Source organism: Carassius gibelio, chromosome B23 (assembly GCF_023724105.1).
Source record: "Carassius gibelio isolate Cgi1373 ecotype wild population from Czech Republic chromosome B23, carGib1.2-hapl.c, whole genome shotgun sequence".
NCBI lineage: Eukaryota > Metazoa > Chordata > Actinopteri > Cypriniformes > Cyprinidae > Carassius > Carassius gibelio.
This window is the reverse complement of record NC_068418.1, coordinates 4,347,889-4,359,463: the sequence shown is the minus strand read 5'-3', so window position 1 is coordinate 4,359,463 and position 11,575 is coordinate 4,347,889. Positions and strand designations below refer to the sequence as shown.

At 35.8% G+C, this 11,575-nt stretch overlaps 1 protein-coding gene across 1 annotated transcript; it reads right to left on the bottom strand.

Annotated features, from left to right (window-relative positions):
* Nucleotides 1–4,310: 4,310 nt before the first annotated feature.
* Nucleotides 4,311–5,966, bottom strand: LOC128011641 (uncharacterized). The gene is made up of 4 exons (XM_052594286.1): nucleotides 5,825–5,966; nucleotides 5,240–5,404; nucleotides 4,684–4,866; nucleotides 4,311–4,542 (listed from the first exon to the last, which is right to left on the bottom strand). Exons 1-4 carry the CDS (start codon nucleotides 5,964–5,966, stop codon nucleotides 4,331–4,333), a joined length of 702 nt encoding a protein of 233 aa, XP_052450246.1. The 3' UTR covers nucleotides 4,311–4,330.
* Nucleotides 5,967–11,575: the final 5,609 nt, after the last annotated feature.

The window sequence follows — 11,575 nt, the reverse complement described above, 5'->3', positions numbered from 1 at the left end:
AGGACAAAAGAATACAATAATAATTCTGATATCTCTTTTCTTAGTCTGACAGGATTGACACCGTACACCTTTCAGTTGGACCGCTCACCAGGGAGTCAGCGAAGGCGACAGTTGCTCAACACGTATCTCTATTAAATTGATCTCAACGTTGGATGAGATGCTAAAACTTGGATTGCGTTTCCAAATGTAGGGAGGTTAGGAAGAACAAATGAGAGGATGATTACAATCAAATTCATAAGGATGATTCGTCGTCTTTGGCACGATTGTGTATTTACTTCACTTAGAATTGATTGATGGTTCTTACATGTCCTACAAATGTAAAAAGAGAAGAGGAAAGTAAAGGAGAGAGAGGACGGAGATGGTAAGTCTCAGTAGCGGTTATCTCAACTACAAGGAGAGCGTTGTGTTAGTTGCTGCACAACTAATCAAACAAAATAAACTTTAAGTGAAAGAGAGTTGTCTTTCTAATTTATTTGAACTCGTAGTGAGGGATAACAATGTCTCCTTTTAGGGCTCAGGTTTGTCGTTCCCAGGCTAGGATACACAAAAGAAATGGTAAGAAATAGGAAAATTAAAAAAATTAATAAATGGGCAAAATATGCAAAAATGAAATTAAAAAGAGGAAATCAATACGTAAAACAATAGTGGTTAAGTGTATAACCAAAACAGGAAGAGGGGTAAAACGCATTCAAATAAGTAAAGGTCTGAATAGCATATATTCAGATGGGTAATAAATAAATTAGGAAGAATAAGTTTACTTTAACTTCCAAAGTTCAAGGCTTATTCATTCCTAAAATAATTAGACCCAAAAGAGAATACTAGAAATAAAAGATCATATGAAATGATCTGAGGGAAATTTTAAATGATTCAAAATAAATTTAATGTTTCAATTAAATTTCAATTTGACAATTAATAATTGTGAGTCAGTATTTCCCTTTCTAGTAAAATGAAAATAAGTGGTCTAGTGAGAAAAGAGAGCGATAAAAAGAAAGAGACTAACAAGTGTTAGTTAAGATGTTTAAAATGGTTAAATCACGTTAGCGTTGCCCAAACACACATTATTCTACCACTGGATGGTAATGCTAACGGCTAACCTTTGAGGCTAGTGGCTTTAGTATAGACTTCAATGTAAATGCAATGGTTTCGTTAGCTTAGCGACACCGCGGAGTTTGTGCGCTGCGCGTGCACATTTCAGAGTTGCTCCGGAAGTACGTTAGGCTTCCTGGTCACGGTCGTCACTATGGCAACCAAAACACATTCTAGTGGATTAGCACATGAATCGTTGCATTGTTGCAAATACAGTTAAGCATGTTACATGAAATGTCGGCTCATTTCAACACTGTACAAATAACAACACCGCCTTTCAGTTGGTTTTGCGATGTGGCACTTAAACTCTCAGTTTGTATAGAGTTAAATTTATCTTACTTCAAATAGCAGCTTCCTGCTGTAGTTATTATATCAATCTCAGCAATTTGATTCTCCGTGCCAGTTTTTCTGGACACAAACATAAAAGTTTTCCTTCGCTGTTGGTACACAGTTAAAATTTACTTGATCAAGCTTTTAAAACACTCCCATTCAAATTACTCTCGGACACACGCAGTGTTACGCGAGATTGCATTCACTTTGTGAACGGATACAAATGGGCAAACATTGTTCTCTAATGTTTAACGTTAACTTAGGGGAGTCGAATATCAAATTTGATTCGGCAGTGGAACACGCACTGGCAATCAAACTATATGAAATATGAATACGGGGACTTTGATAAATAGATTGAGGAACCCGCTCAAAACTATTCTTTATTCACCGATTTATATCCCTTTTGAAACACTAACAGTTTAGCTCCGTTCAGCAAACAGTGACTGAGATAGCGTTTGAGACACTGGAACACGCAGTGAAATCAAATCAGCTATAAAACAAGGCATTACACAAATGAGGAACACGCTCAATTTCTACCTTATTGTACGATCTCAGATGTTTACTTTTAAGTTCACTTACTGCTGTTAACAAAGGGGAGACGGACTCGAGTTAAAGTCTCCTCTAGCTCCTTTCATTCAAGCGGGAGGGCGCGCGCTGCTTACGTCACGCAAACACACACACATACTCAGGTCTCGGAAGCTTTTCATCCGTCATTCCTTTAGCAAAATCAAAGATTAAATAACTTGGTTTATGCTCACAATTTAGGTTAAACTGCCCGCAATCATTCTCCACCATTATAAATGTAAAGGGAAACAGGTCAATTTAGCTCAAAGGGAATCATTTAAGATTTTATAGGGAATTTGAACAGAATCACTGTTTCACGGCTGTTCACGGAGACGCGCCTGCGGTTCAGTGAACGAGCCGTTTAACATAAAATCTGCGCTGGATACTAATATCCAAACTATAGTGAAAACACTATCAATTAGCACAGTAACAAGATCGGCAGTTTAAGACATTAACTTGTAAGCACAAAACACAAGATACTTCTCTTTTCAATATGAATAAGGCTTTATTAGCTAAATCTAAGACATATAAACTAATCTAACACATAAACGCACGCACACACACATTCACACAAGTTGCAGGAAGGTCGAAAGTTAGGGAAAGATGAGTTTAAGAGAATGGAAATATGGAATCCCAAGTTTACAGCAATACGTTAAATTGCATAGACATGAACAACCATCAATCACGTAATTAGCGCTCGCATTGAGTTCCTCAATGGGGTTAAAATTATATTAGATACACCAGCACAACAAATATCTGGGAATACGTTGCCTTCGTTTGCTGTGAAAGGGACTCCAGTTGAAAGGGGTATCCCGGTGTCGCTGATTGGCTGGAAGTTCAGTTGGCTGAAGTGACGTCTTGGGGAGCCCGTGCTTGGGCGTTGGCTGAAGCTGGAGTTGTGTGGCTGGTTGGAGTTCAAACGCGCAGACGAGGTCGACGTTACAAAACTTAACTCAGAACACGAAACTCTCAAACGGAAAAGAAAAGAAATAAAGTTTGACGAGACTAGGTTGTGTTCCTTCTCATTGTGGCATAAGTAGCAGCAGGCAGGCACGCTGGAACCGCGCTCAAAGAACCATGATGACTAACCGCATGGCTAGATGCTACAAGCTAAAGCTAGGTAGCAAAGCTAAAAGCTAAGAGCAGGCATGACTGATAGCACAAGCAATGCTAGACTAAAAACCGACATGGCTAATAGCAGCAGCTAGACTAGAACTAAAAGCCAGACTAAAAGCAAGGCTAGAACCAAAAGCCGACATGGCTAATAGCAGCAGCTAGACTAGAACTAAAAGCAAAATTTCATGGGATCCAAAGTATTTAAAACTTCCTTGTTGGCCACCCCTCAAATGTTGCCTTGACCAATCAGATATGTTCTTGGGGTGGGTATCATAAATCATTTGTTTATCTTACCAAGCATCTTGCCTCACAGGGTCTAATTTTGGACATGATTCCTATAACATGATTATGATATATTTTACAAATAAATGATTGTCAGGACAATATCAAGCAAGACAATGTGATTATTTCAATAATAGACATGACTAGGTATCCTATAGTTATCAAAAGACATACACAATAAGTGATTATACATGATAGTCAAATGTGTGGGTTACACGTAAATGAATATGGAGTTAAGCAATGGAATGATTCATTCATAAGTCTTTTTTTTTTGAGTTCATTCTGGTCCATATATAATGTATAAAAAGGGTTTCTTTTCCATTCTCTGGCAAAGGACTTTTCTGTGAAGACAAAGGTTTAAAGCCCTTCCCCCTTAGGAATTTCAGTCTGGTTCTTCTGGGTGGGGGGGAAGTCAATGCAAGTATTTAACTTGATCTCCTGGGTTTACATGTGATGTCCAGCGTTGCATTTCAATCACGAACAATAAATTTGACAATCTCTTCTTCGAATTAAAATTGTTAATAATTGTTCTATTGGTGTTAATGTTGAAAGCTGTTGTGTGAACAAGTTGGTTGGTTGGTTATCTTGCTTGGTTCTTGTGGCACTAGAACTGATTTATGACTTCCTGAGGAATTCAGCTCATGTTTCAATGCACACAGCTCTGATAGACTCTTTGATTTGTCTGATTTGACTCATTCCTGCTACAATATATATTCTATTGTTGATCCATTTGTCAATGTAGAAAATATGTGGTGAACAAATGTGTACAAGATAAAAACAACAAATTATAACCAAAACTGAAATAATGATGATAATTGTTTTACTAAAGAAATTAAGAATCAGTCAGACAGTGATTGAAAATTCAGATTCAAGGTTTTATTATTTACAATGGGGAGAGCTAACTTGAGCTACTCAGTCAGGAAACCAGTTTGTGCAGTGGAGAAGAGAGAATCTATAATTCATCATCCGTAGAGGCATCTGTGGAGACATTCTCATATGGGTCTTCATCATCTTCTTCAACAACAGATCCACCATTCCCATTTACTACTATTTGGGAGTAGGTTTCTTTCACAGCTACCATGTCTGTTTTGATCTCCTCACATTTTTGGAGGACAGCACTGTGCAGGCCATGGTAAGCTTGACCAGACAGTCCTGAAGGGTAGCCTAAAAATCAAATTGGGATATACAAAAAAAACAAAAACACAATTAACCAAAACATTAATATTGCAGTTTGTATGAATTATCATCTGCAAGCAGTTAAATATAACTATATGAAGTAAACAGAATTAAGAAATTAGTACTCACTCTGTGTGGCCAGGTCATCTGCTAGTACATTAGCCTGGTCCTTCAAGGCCCTGCAGGTTCTTGTAAGATGAGTCCAATGTTGTTTCATTTCCTCTAAAAGTATAGCCTCTTCCTCAATCAGTCTCTCCAGCTGCATCACCCTGTCAAAAACCTTCTTCTTCATGCCTAAGGAAGTGTCAGGTTCTATCAAGACAAATGACCAATTGAATTAATCACCATATTAAAATACTACCTCTTATTGCCTTTTTGAGAGTAAAATCCAATAATGGCACAATTCTTTGTCCCTACAACATAGGCAACAAGTGATTGGTGTTGAATCTACAGTCTGAAAAAGAAAAGGGCGAGCCCGAATCAGACCTTTACTCATTTTCTCGAGTGTAGTCTGAGTTGGCAAAAACAAAACGGTTTAAAAATAAAATTTGATATAGTCTGTTCCAGATTTTCCAAAACAAATGAAAAGCACATGGTGGGCCTCTTTCCTTTGAAAGTCGGAGTTTAATGAGGTAATCGTTTAAATGAAGATTCACTAAAACTATCAATGTCAAACTTTACAAACCAGAATCCCAAGGCCAGATAGGGCTTTCTGCTGCCAGAAGGTCTTCAACTGAATCTACAGATTCTGTGGTGGTTGGAAGATCATTGTATTGGGATATGGCATTAAACAGCTTTTTCTTATCCTCTCTAATCCGTCTTCGGATCTTGTGTCGCTGTTTGTTATGGTCTGCAGAAAAAACGAATAATTTTAAGGAGGATATGCATAAAGTTTGGTCATTGTGCTAATGGACATCCAAAAGGCTCCTTATAAATTATGTTATAAAGCGTACATATCATCGGCGACTAAAAATACAATTGTACAATATTTTGACTACAACTCTGGTTAATTTAACCATAATAAATAACCTGGAATGTGGCCAATGTTCAAGTAATGGAGGGAGTTGGGTGATGGTAACATTGGACATATAGGAAGGCAGGACTGTTCACTCAATGTAGGAAGGTTGTGTAGTGGCTTAAGTGCACAGTGTAGATGGAAGACTTTGTTCAGTGTTAAGATATGATCAAATTTAAATTACTTAGATACAGCTATAGATCTCACATTTTAAAATGAACTCCACAAGTACATGAAGGCATGGAGGCTACTTACCGGTTACTCGATACAGATCCCTCTTTTTCTGCTGGATGCCCAAGAATAGGCCTTCAATCAGATGTTGCAATGCCACTGGATCATCTGTTCTGAAGTCATCTGGTGCTGTAAAGTATTTATGAAGGTATTTGATCAGTATCATGCATTTTCTGTGCTATCAAAAATATAACAACTATACTATTTCTATTAAACACCTTATACATTAAACATGGTAAAAGGAGGATTCAATAAGAAGAATGTAGTAGGAACACATGTAAAAACAAAAAAGGACATCTACAAATGTTCTGCCAAAGAATCTGAAAACATTTTTTCAGTTTGCTAATTTTTCAAGGGTGAGTAAGTATTATATATTTGAGGGAGAAAACTACATCAAGTTCAATTATTAACTTAGCATTTTGAGCCATTTCTTCGTTGATTTTCACTTTTGTTGTTGCATGGTTTCTCAGCGAGCTCCTCCTACTACTGTGAGGAGTATTTCACAACAAGTAAAAAAAAATAAAAATAAAAAAAATAAACACATTTTTCTATCTATAGAAAAAAGTACATACTTACTGTCAACTGCCCCCTGTCTCACATCAGTGACCCACTGTTGCAGTTCCTCATCAGACCTTTGCGTGCACTTCTTTATAGCCTCAATGTCCTCCTTGACTTCCTTTGTCTTTTGGATAGTCTCAAAAGAATAATTAATGGAAAGTCACAAAAACCTTCAGCAATACTGAAAGTATTAGATACTTGGTATGTACAACTTATAAGTGGACTTTAGACAAATGAAATTTAACCTTCATTGACGAAATCTTTATTTTTTACTTACCTTCAAGTACCGTGTAGACAAGTACTTGTGCAGGTTTCATTTTTTGCGCTCATTCCATCCTCTGGCATGCAATGTGATCATATCTACTCGTGCTGTAATGATGAAGGCATAAATGTGCTTTTCAATTAGTGGTTAGTCACAGAGTATGTTGAATAAAAAAAAAGAAAAAAGAAAAGCTGTCTTAACAATACATGAGAACTGTAAAAAAGGACCACTCACCAGCCTTACTCATGTATTTTGTAGTTAGAGCCACACAGGACAAAAAGCTGTTCACTTGTTCAACTTCTTCACCAATTGTTGTGCCTGCCTATTTCAAAAGGAGAAAGTGTATTAAAGCTGATGTCCTATCTGTTACGGCACAATTTAACAGGCAAAGCACTTATTCACTTTCTGGAATGTTTAACACAATGTTTCCAGGTCTGATCCCATCTTCACATTACCTTTTCCACAAAGATATTGGAAGTTCATCTAAATTTGAAGTTCACTTTTATTGTGAAAGTTGTTTAAAATACCTAGACGTCAGAGGAGACTGTCCCTCTCAGTGTGACACTTGAAATACAGAATTTGATGCCAATGCAAACCTTAAGAATGTGTTGCCCCTGTATGCACAGATTCAGCAGCTTTTTTCAAGAATATGGTGTCAATCTTAATGAAAAAACTAGAACCTGTGGGGTTCTCTCTGACATAGAGTCTGGTGAAGAGTATCAAATGTTATGTGACAGTGGAGTTCTTGGAAAAGATGATTTGATGCTAATTTGGAATAGTGATGGCACACCAGTGTTCAAAAGTTCTACATGCAGCATTTGGCCAATTCAGTGTCAGGTAATTGAACTGGAACCAGAATTGAGAAAAAGTCACATTTTGATGTCAGCGTTATGGTTTGGGCCAAGTAAACCATCCATGCTAACATTACTAACACCATATGTGTTAAAGAAGTCTTATCATTTGCGATTGAAGGTATTGACTGGTAAGACACACAGCGAAACTGGCATGTTTCTAAAGTGTTTGTGGTGGTTTGTAGCTCTGATTCAATGCCTCGTCCAATGCTTCGTAACACAAAGCAGTTCAATGGTTTTTATGGTTGTGACTTCTGTTATCATAAAGGTGGTAAATCATATCCATACGATCAACCTGAACCCGCACTTCGAAATGAAAGGGTTCATTTCAGTCATGCAATGTCAGCTTCATATAATGAGCCAGTATTTGGAGTCAAAGGGCCATCTCCTTTAATGAAGCTTAGTCATTTCCAAATGATAAATGGTTTCATTCCTGAATATCAACACAACGTGTGCCTTGGAGTCACTCGGCAACTGTCCACATTGTGGTTTGATACAGCAAACAGTGAAGCCCCCTGTTACATTGGCAAACAGACGGAAGAGGTTGATATGCGACTTTTAAAAATAAAACCTCCTGTTGAGATAACTAGGACACAAAGATCAGTGAATGAAAGGAAGTTCTGGAAAGCTTCAGAATGGGAAACATTACTCCTATTCTATGCTCTCCATGTACTGAAAGGAATACTCCCTGCCAGATTTTGGAATCATATTTTTTTATTGGTGTTTGGTGTATATATATTACTCCAGGAAAAGATCAAGACTAGAAGCCTATTGTTGTCAGAACTGGCTCTTAAAAAAATTGTAATAGAATTTCAAAGAATATATGGGAAAGACCACATGACATTTAACGTACACTTGCTCACACATATCGCACAAAGTGTGAAACAGTGGGGACCATTATGGGCTACGTCACCCTTTCCATTTGAATCCAATATGGGTACTCTATTAAAGTATTTTAATGGAACACAGAATGTCCCTTCACAAATAGTTAGAAAATTTATGTTGTGGAAAGAATTGCCAGAAAATGCTAAACATACGAGTGCAAAGGTCCAGTCATTTGTTAAATAACTTTATTTTAATAAGCGAAGAACAGATACATGTGAAAAATTAAATGATAGTGTCCAGGTTTTTGGGCATCCCCCATTTCAGGAAAACATCAAAACTTCTTCCAGGCTTGCGATTTCTAAGTTATGTGGAAATCTAAGTAACTGCTTCTGGTCTTACAGCCGTTTCTTGGTTAATGGAGTTCTGTATCACACTCAAAAATATGATCGACTGAAGAAAAGATATAACAGTGCTGCATACTTGAAAGATGGTACATTCTGTTTAATTAATGACTTAGTCATTTTTAAACAAATGTGCGCCCATCAAAGGCAAAGCCCTGCATATTGTGCATGTACCAAACATTGCTGTGCTTTAGTTGAGGTACTTGTTAAATCTAGCAGGCCTTTATGTAAAGATTCACAAATAAATGTAGAGAGTACATTTGTACATGAGATTAGGAAGAATGGAAAGATCAGTGCCATCTGGCCTGATATGATAAAAATGAAATGTGTTATTGTTGAAACAGTTGACAATTTGTACATTGCACCTTTGCCAAATCCATTTGAAAGAGACTAAAAAAGCAGTCATTAGTGATATTATACATAGTACTATAGTGTTGTATTGCCAATTATTTATGTTTCATAAAAAGACTTGCTTCTTTTCCTATTTGGCTTAATGATTTGTAATTAGATTAAAAATCTCTGTATCTGTATCTGCTCTGTATCTATGTTATTATAGAAGCTAGTATGAATTAATTCTGTTCCAATTCTTACACCTGGGAAGAATTGCAAATAAAATCTGTTTCTATGTGGGTTAGTATCACTGTGTCAATATCATGTTCAGTTACATGTTTATTTTATTGACTCTATGCTATTCCACCCAAATGCTTGTTACTATATAAACTTGAACATGTTAGTCTATAAGACAGTGTGTAATATTATGTTAAAAAAGTATTAAGTAATAAAGTAATATGTATAAAAGTAATAAGCTGCTCAATCAAAATAGTAAACACAATTACAAGCAAAGAATACTTAGAATACTTAATTATACTTTTAAGTATATCTCAAATAGCAAGCAAGCCAAATATACTTAGACTTGTCTGTCAGTATCTGTAAGTCAAGTATACTTAAGTGCAATTTGAAGTATATTTCTGGTAAGTACATCTGAATAGTACATACAAAGTAGACTGAAAGTAAACTCTCTTAATTTTAGTTTAAAAGAACTGTACTAATAGCACACTTGAATAAACTTCTTTTTCGTAAGGGTTCACCAAGGCACTTACGAGCAATCTTTACCAACTTGCTAACCAAGACAAAAATCTTTCTGATTATTCACTACTTCCCTTGCCTTATAATTCCTAAGCATTCCTAGACATATTCAGTAAACCTTCATCAGTCACCATCAATCAACCTTTATTAAACATTTACCATCCGCCTCATTATGAGGGTTATCTGTGCAACATAATATTCCCACTATAACACATTTTGCCCTTTAAACATTTTTTTTTTTTTTTTTTAATTTTGCAGTTCAGATAACTTTAAGACTGGTAGCTTTTCCTTGGCCTCAGTCTTAACAATATGGTTGGTTAGTCTCATAGAGTTGAATTAACTCTGGCAATTTTGCTGTGTATGTAAGAATTATATAAAAGTAAAAAAAAGATGTATATTGTAGCATTAAATATAGGACGCAAAATAATGTGAATGAAAGTAAACTGTAGTTTAAATATTAAGATACACAGGGATGTATGATGTGCATATGTGCATTATACTGTAGTCTTAAATATTAAGATACACAGGGATGTAGAAGAGGGAAATGTGCAAACAGGTTGACAATGTCAGTGTGTAAAGGTCCAGTCATTTGTTAAATAACTTTATTTTAATAAGCGAAGAACAGATACATGTGAAAAATTAAATGATAGTGTCCAGGTTTTTGGGCATCCCCCATTTCAGGACAACTTCTTCCAAGCTTGCGATTTCTAAGTTATGTGGAAATCTAAGTAACTGCTTCTGGTCTTACAGCCGTTTCTTGGTTAATGGAGTTCTGTATCACACTCAAAAATATGATCGACTGAAGAAAAGATATAACAGTGCTGCATACTTGAAAGATGGTACATTCTGTTTAATTAATGACTTAGTCTTTTTTAAACAAATGTGCGCCCATCAAAGGCAAAGCCCTGCATATTGTGCATGCACCAAACATTGCTGTGCTTTAGTTGAGGTACTTGTTAAATCTAGCAGGCCTTTATGTAAAGATTCACAAATAAATGTAGAGAGTACATTTGTACATGAGATTAGGAAGAATGGAAAGATCAGTGCCATCTGGCCTGATATGATAAAAATGAAATGTGTTATTGTTGAAACAGTTGACAATTTGTACATTGCACCTTTGCCAAATCCATTTGAAAGAGACTAAAAAAGCAGTCATTAGTGATATTATACATAGTACTATAGTGTTGCATTGCCAATTATTTATGTTTCATAAAAAGACTTGCTTCTTTTCCTATTTGGCTTAATGATTTGTAATTAGATTTAAAATCTCTGTATCTGTATCTGCTCTGTATCTATGTTATTATAGAAGCTAGTATGAATTAATTCTGTTCCAATTCTTACACCTGGGAAGAATTGCAAATAAAATCTGTTTCTATGTGGGTTAGTATCACTGTGTCAATATCATGTTCAGTTACATGTTTATTTTATTGACTCTATGCTATTCCACCCAAATGCTTGTTACTATATAAACTTGAACATGTTAGTCTATAAGACAGTGTGTAATATTATGTTAAAAAAGTATTAAGTAATAAAGTAATATGTATAAAAGTAATAAGCTGCTCAATCAAAATAGTAAACACAATTACAAGCAAAGAATACTTAGAATACTTAATTATACTTTTAAGTATATCTCGAATAGCAAGCAGGCCAAATATACTTAGACTTGTCTGTCAGTATCTGTAAGTCAAGTATACTTAAGTGCAATTTGAAGTATATTTCTGGGAAGTACATCTGAATAGTACATACAAAGTAGACTGAAAGTAAACTCTCTTAATTTTAGTTTAAAAGAACT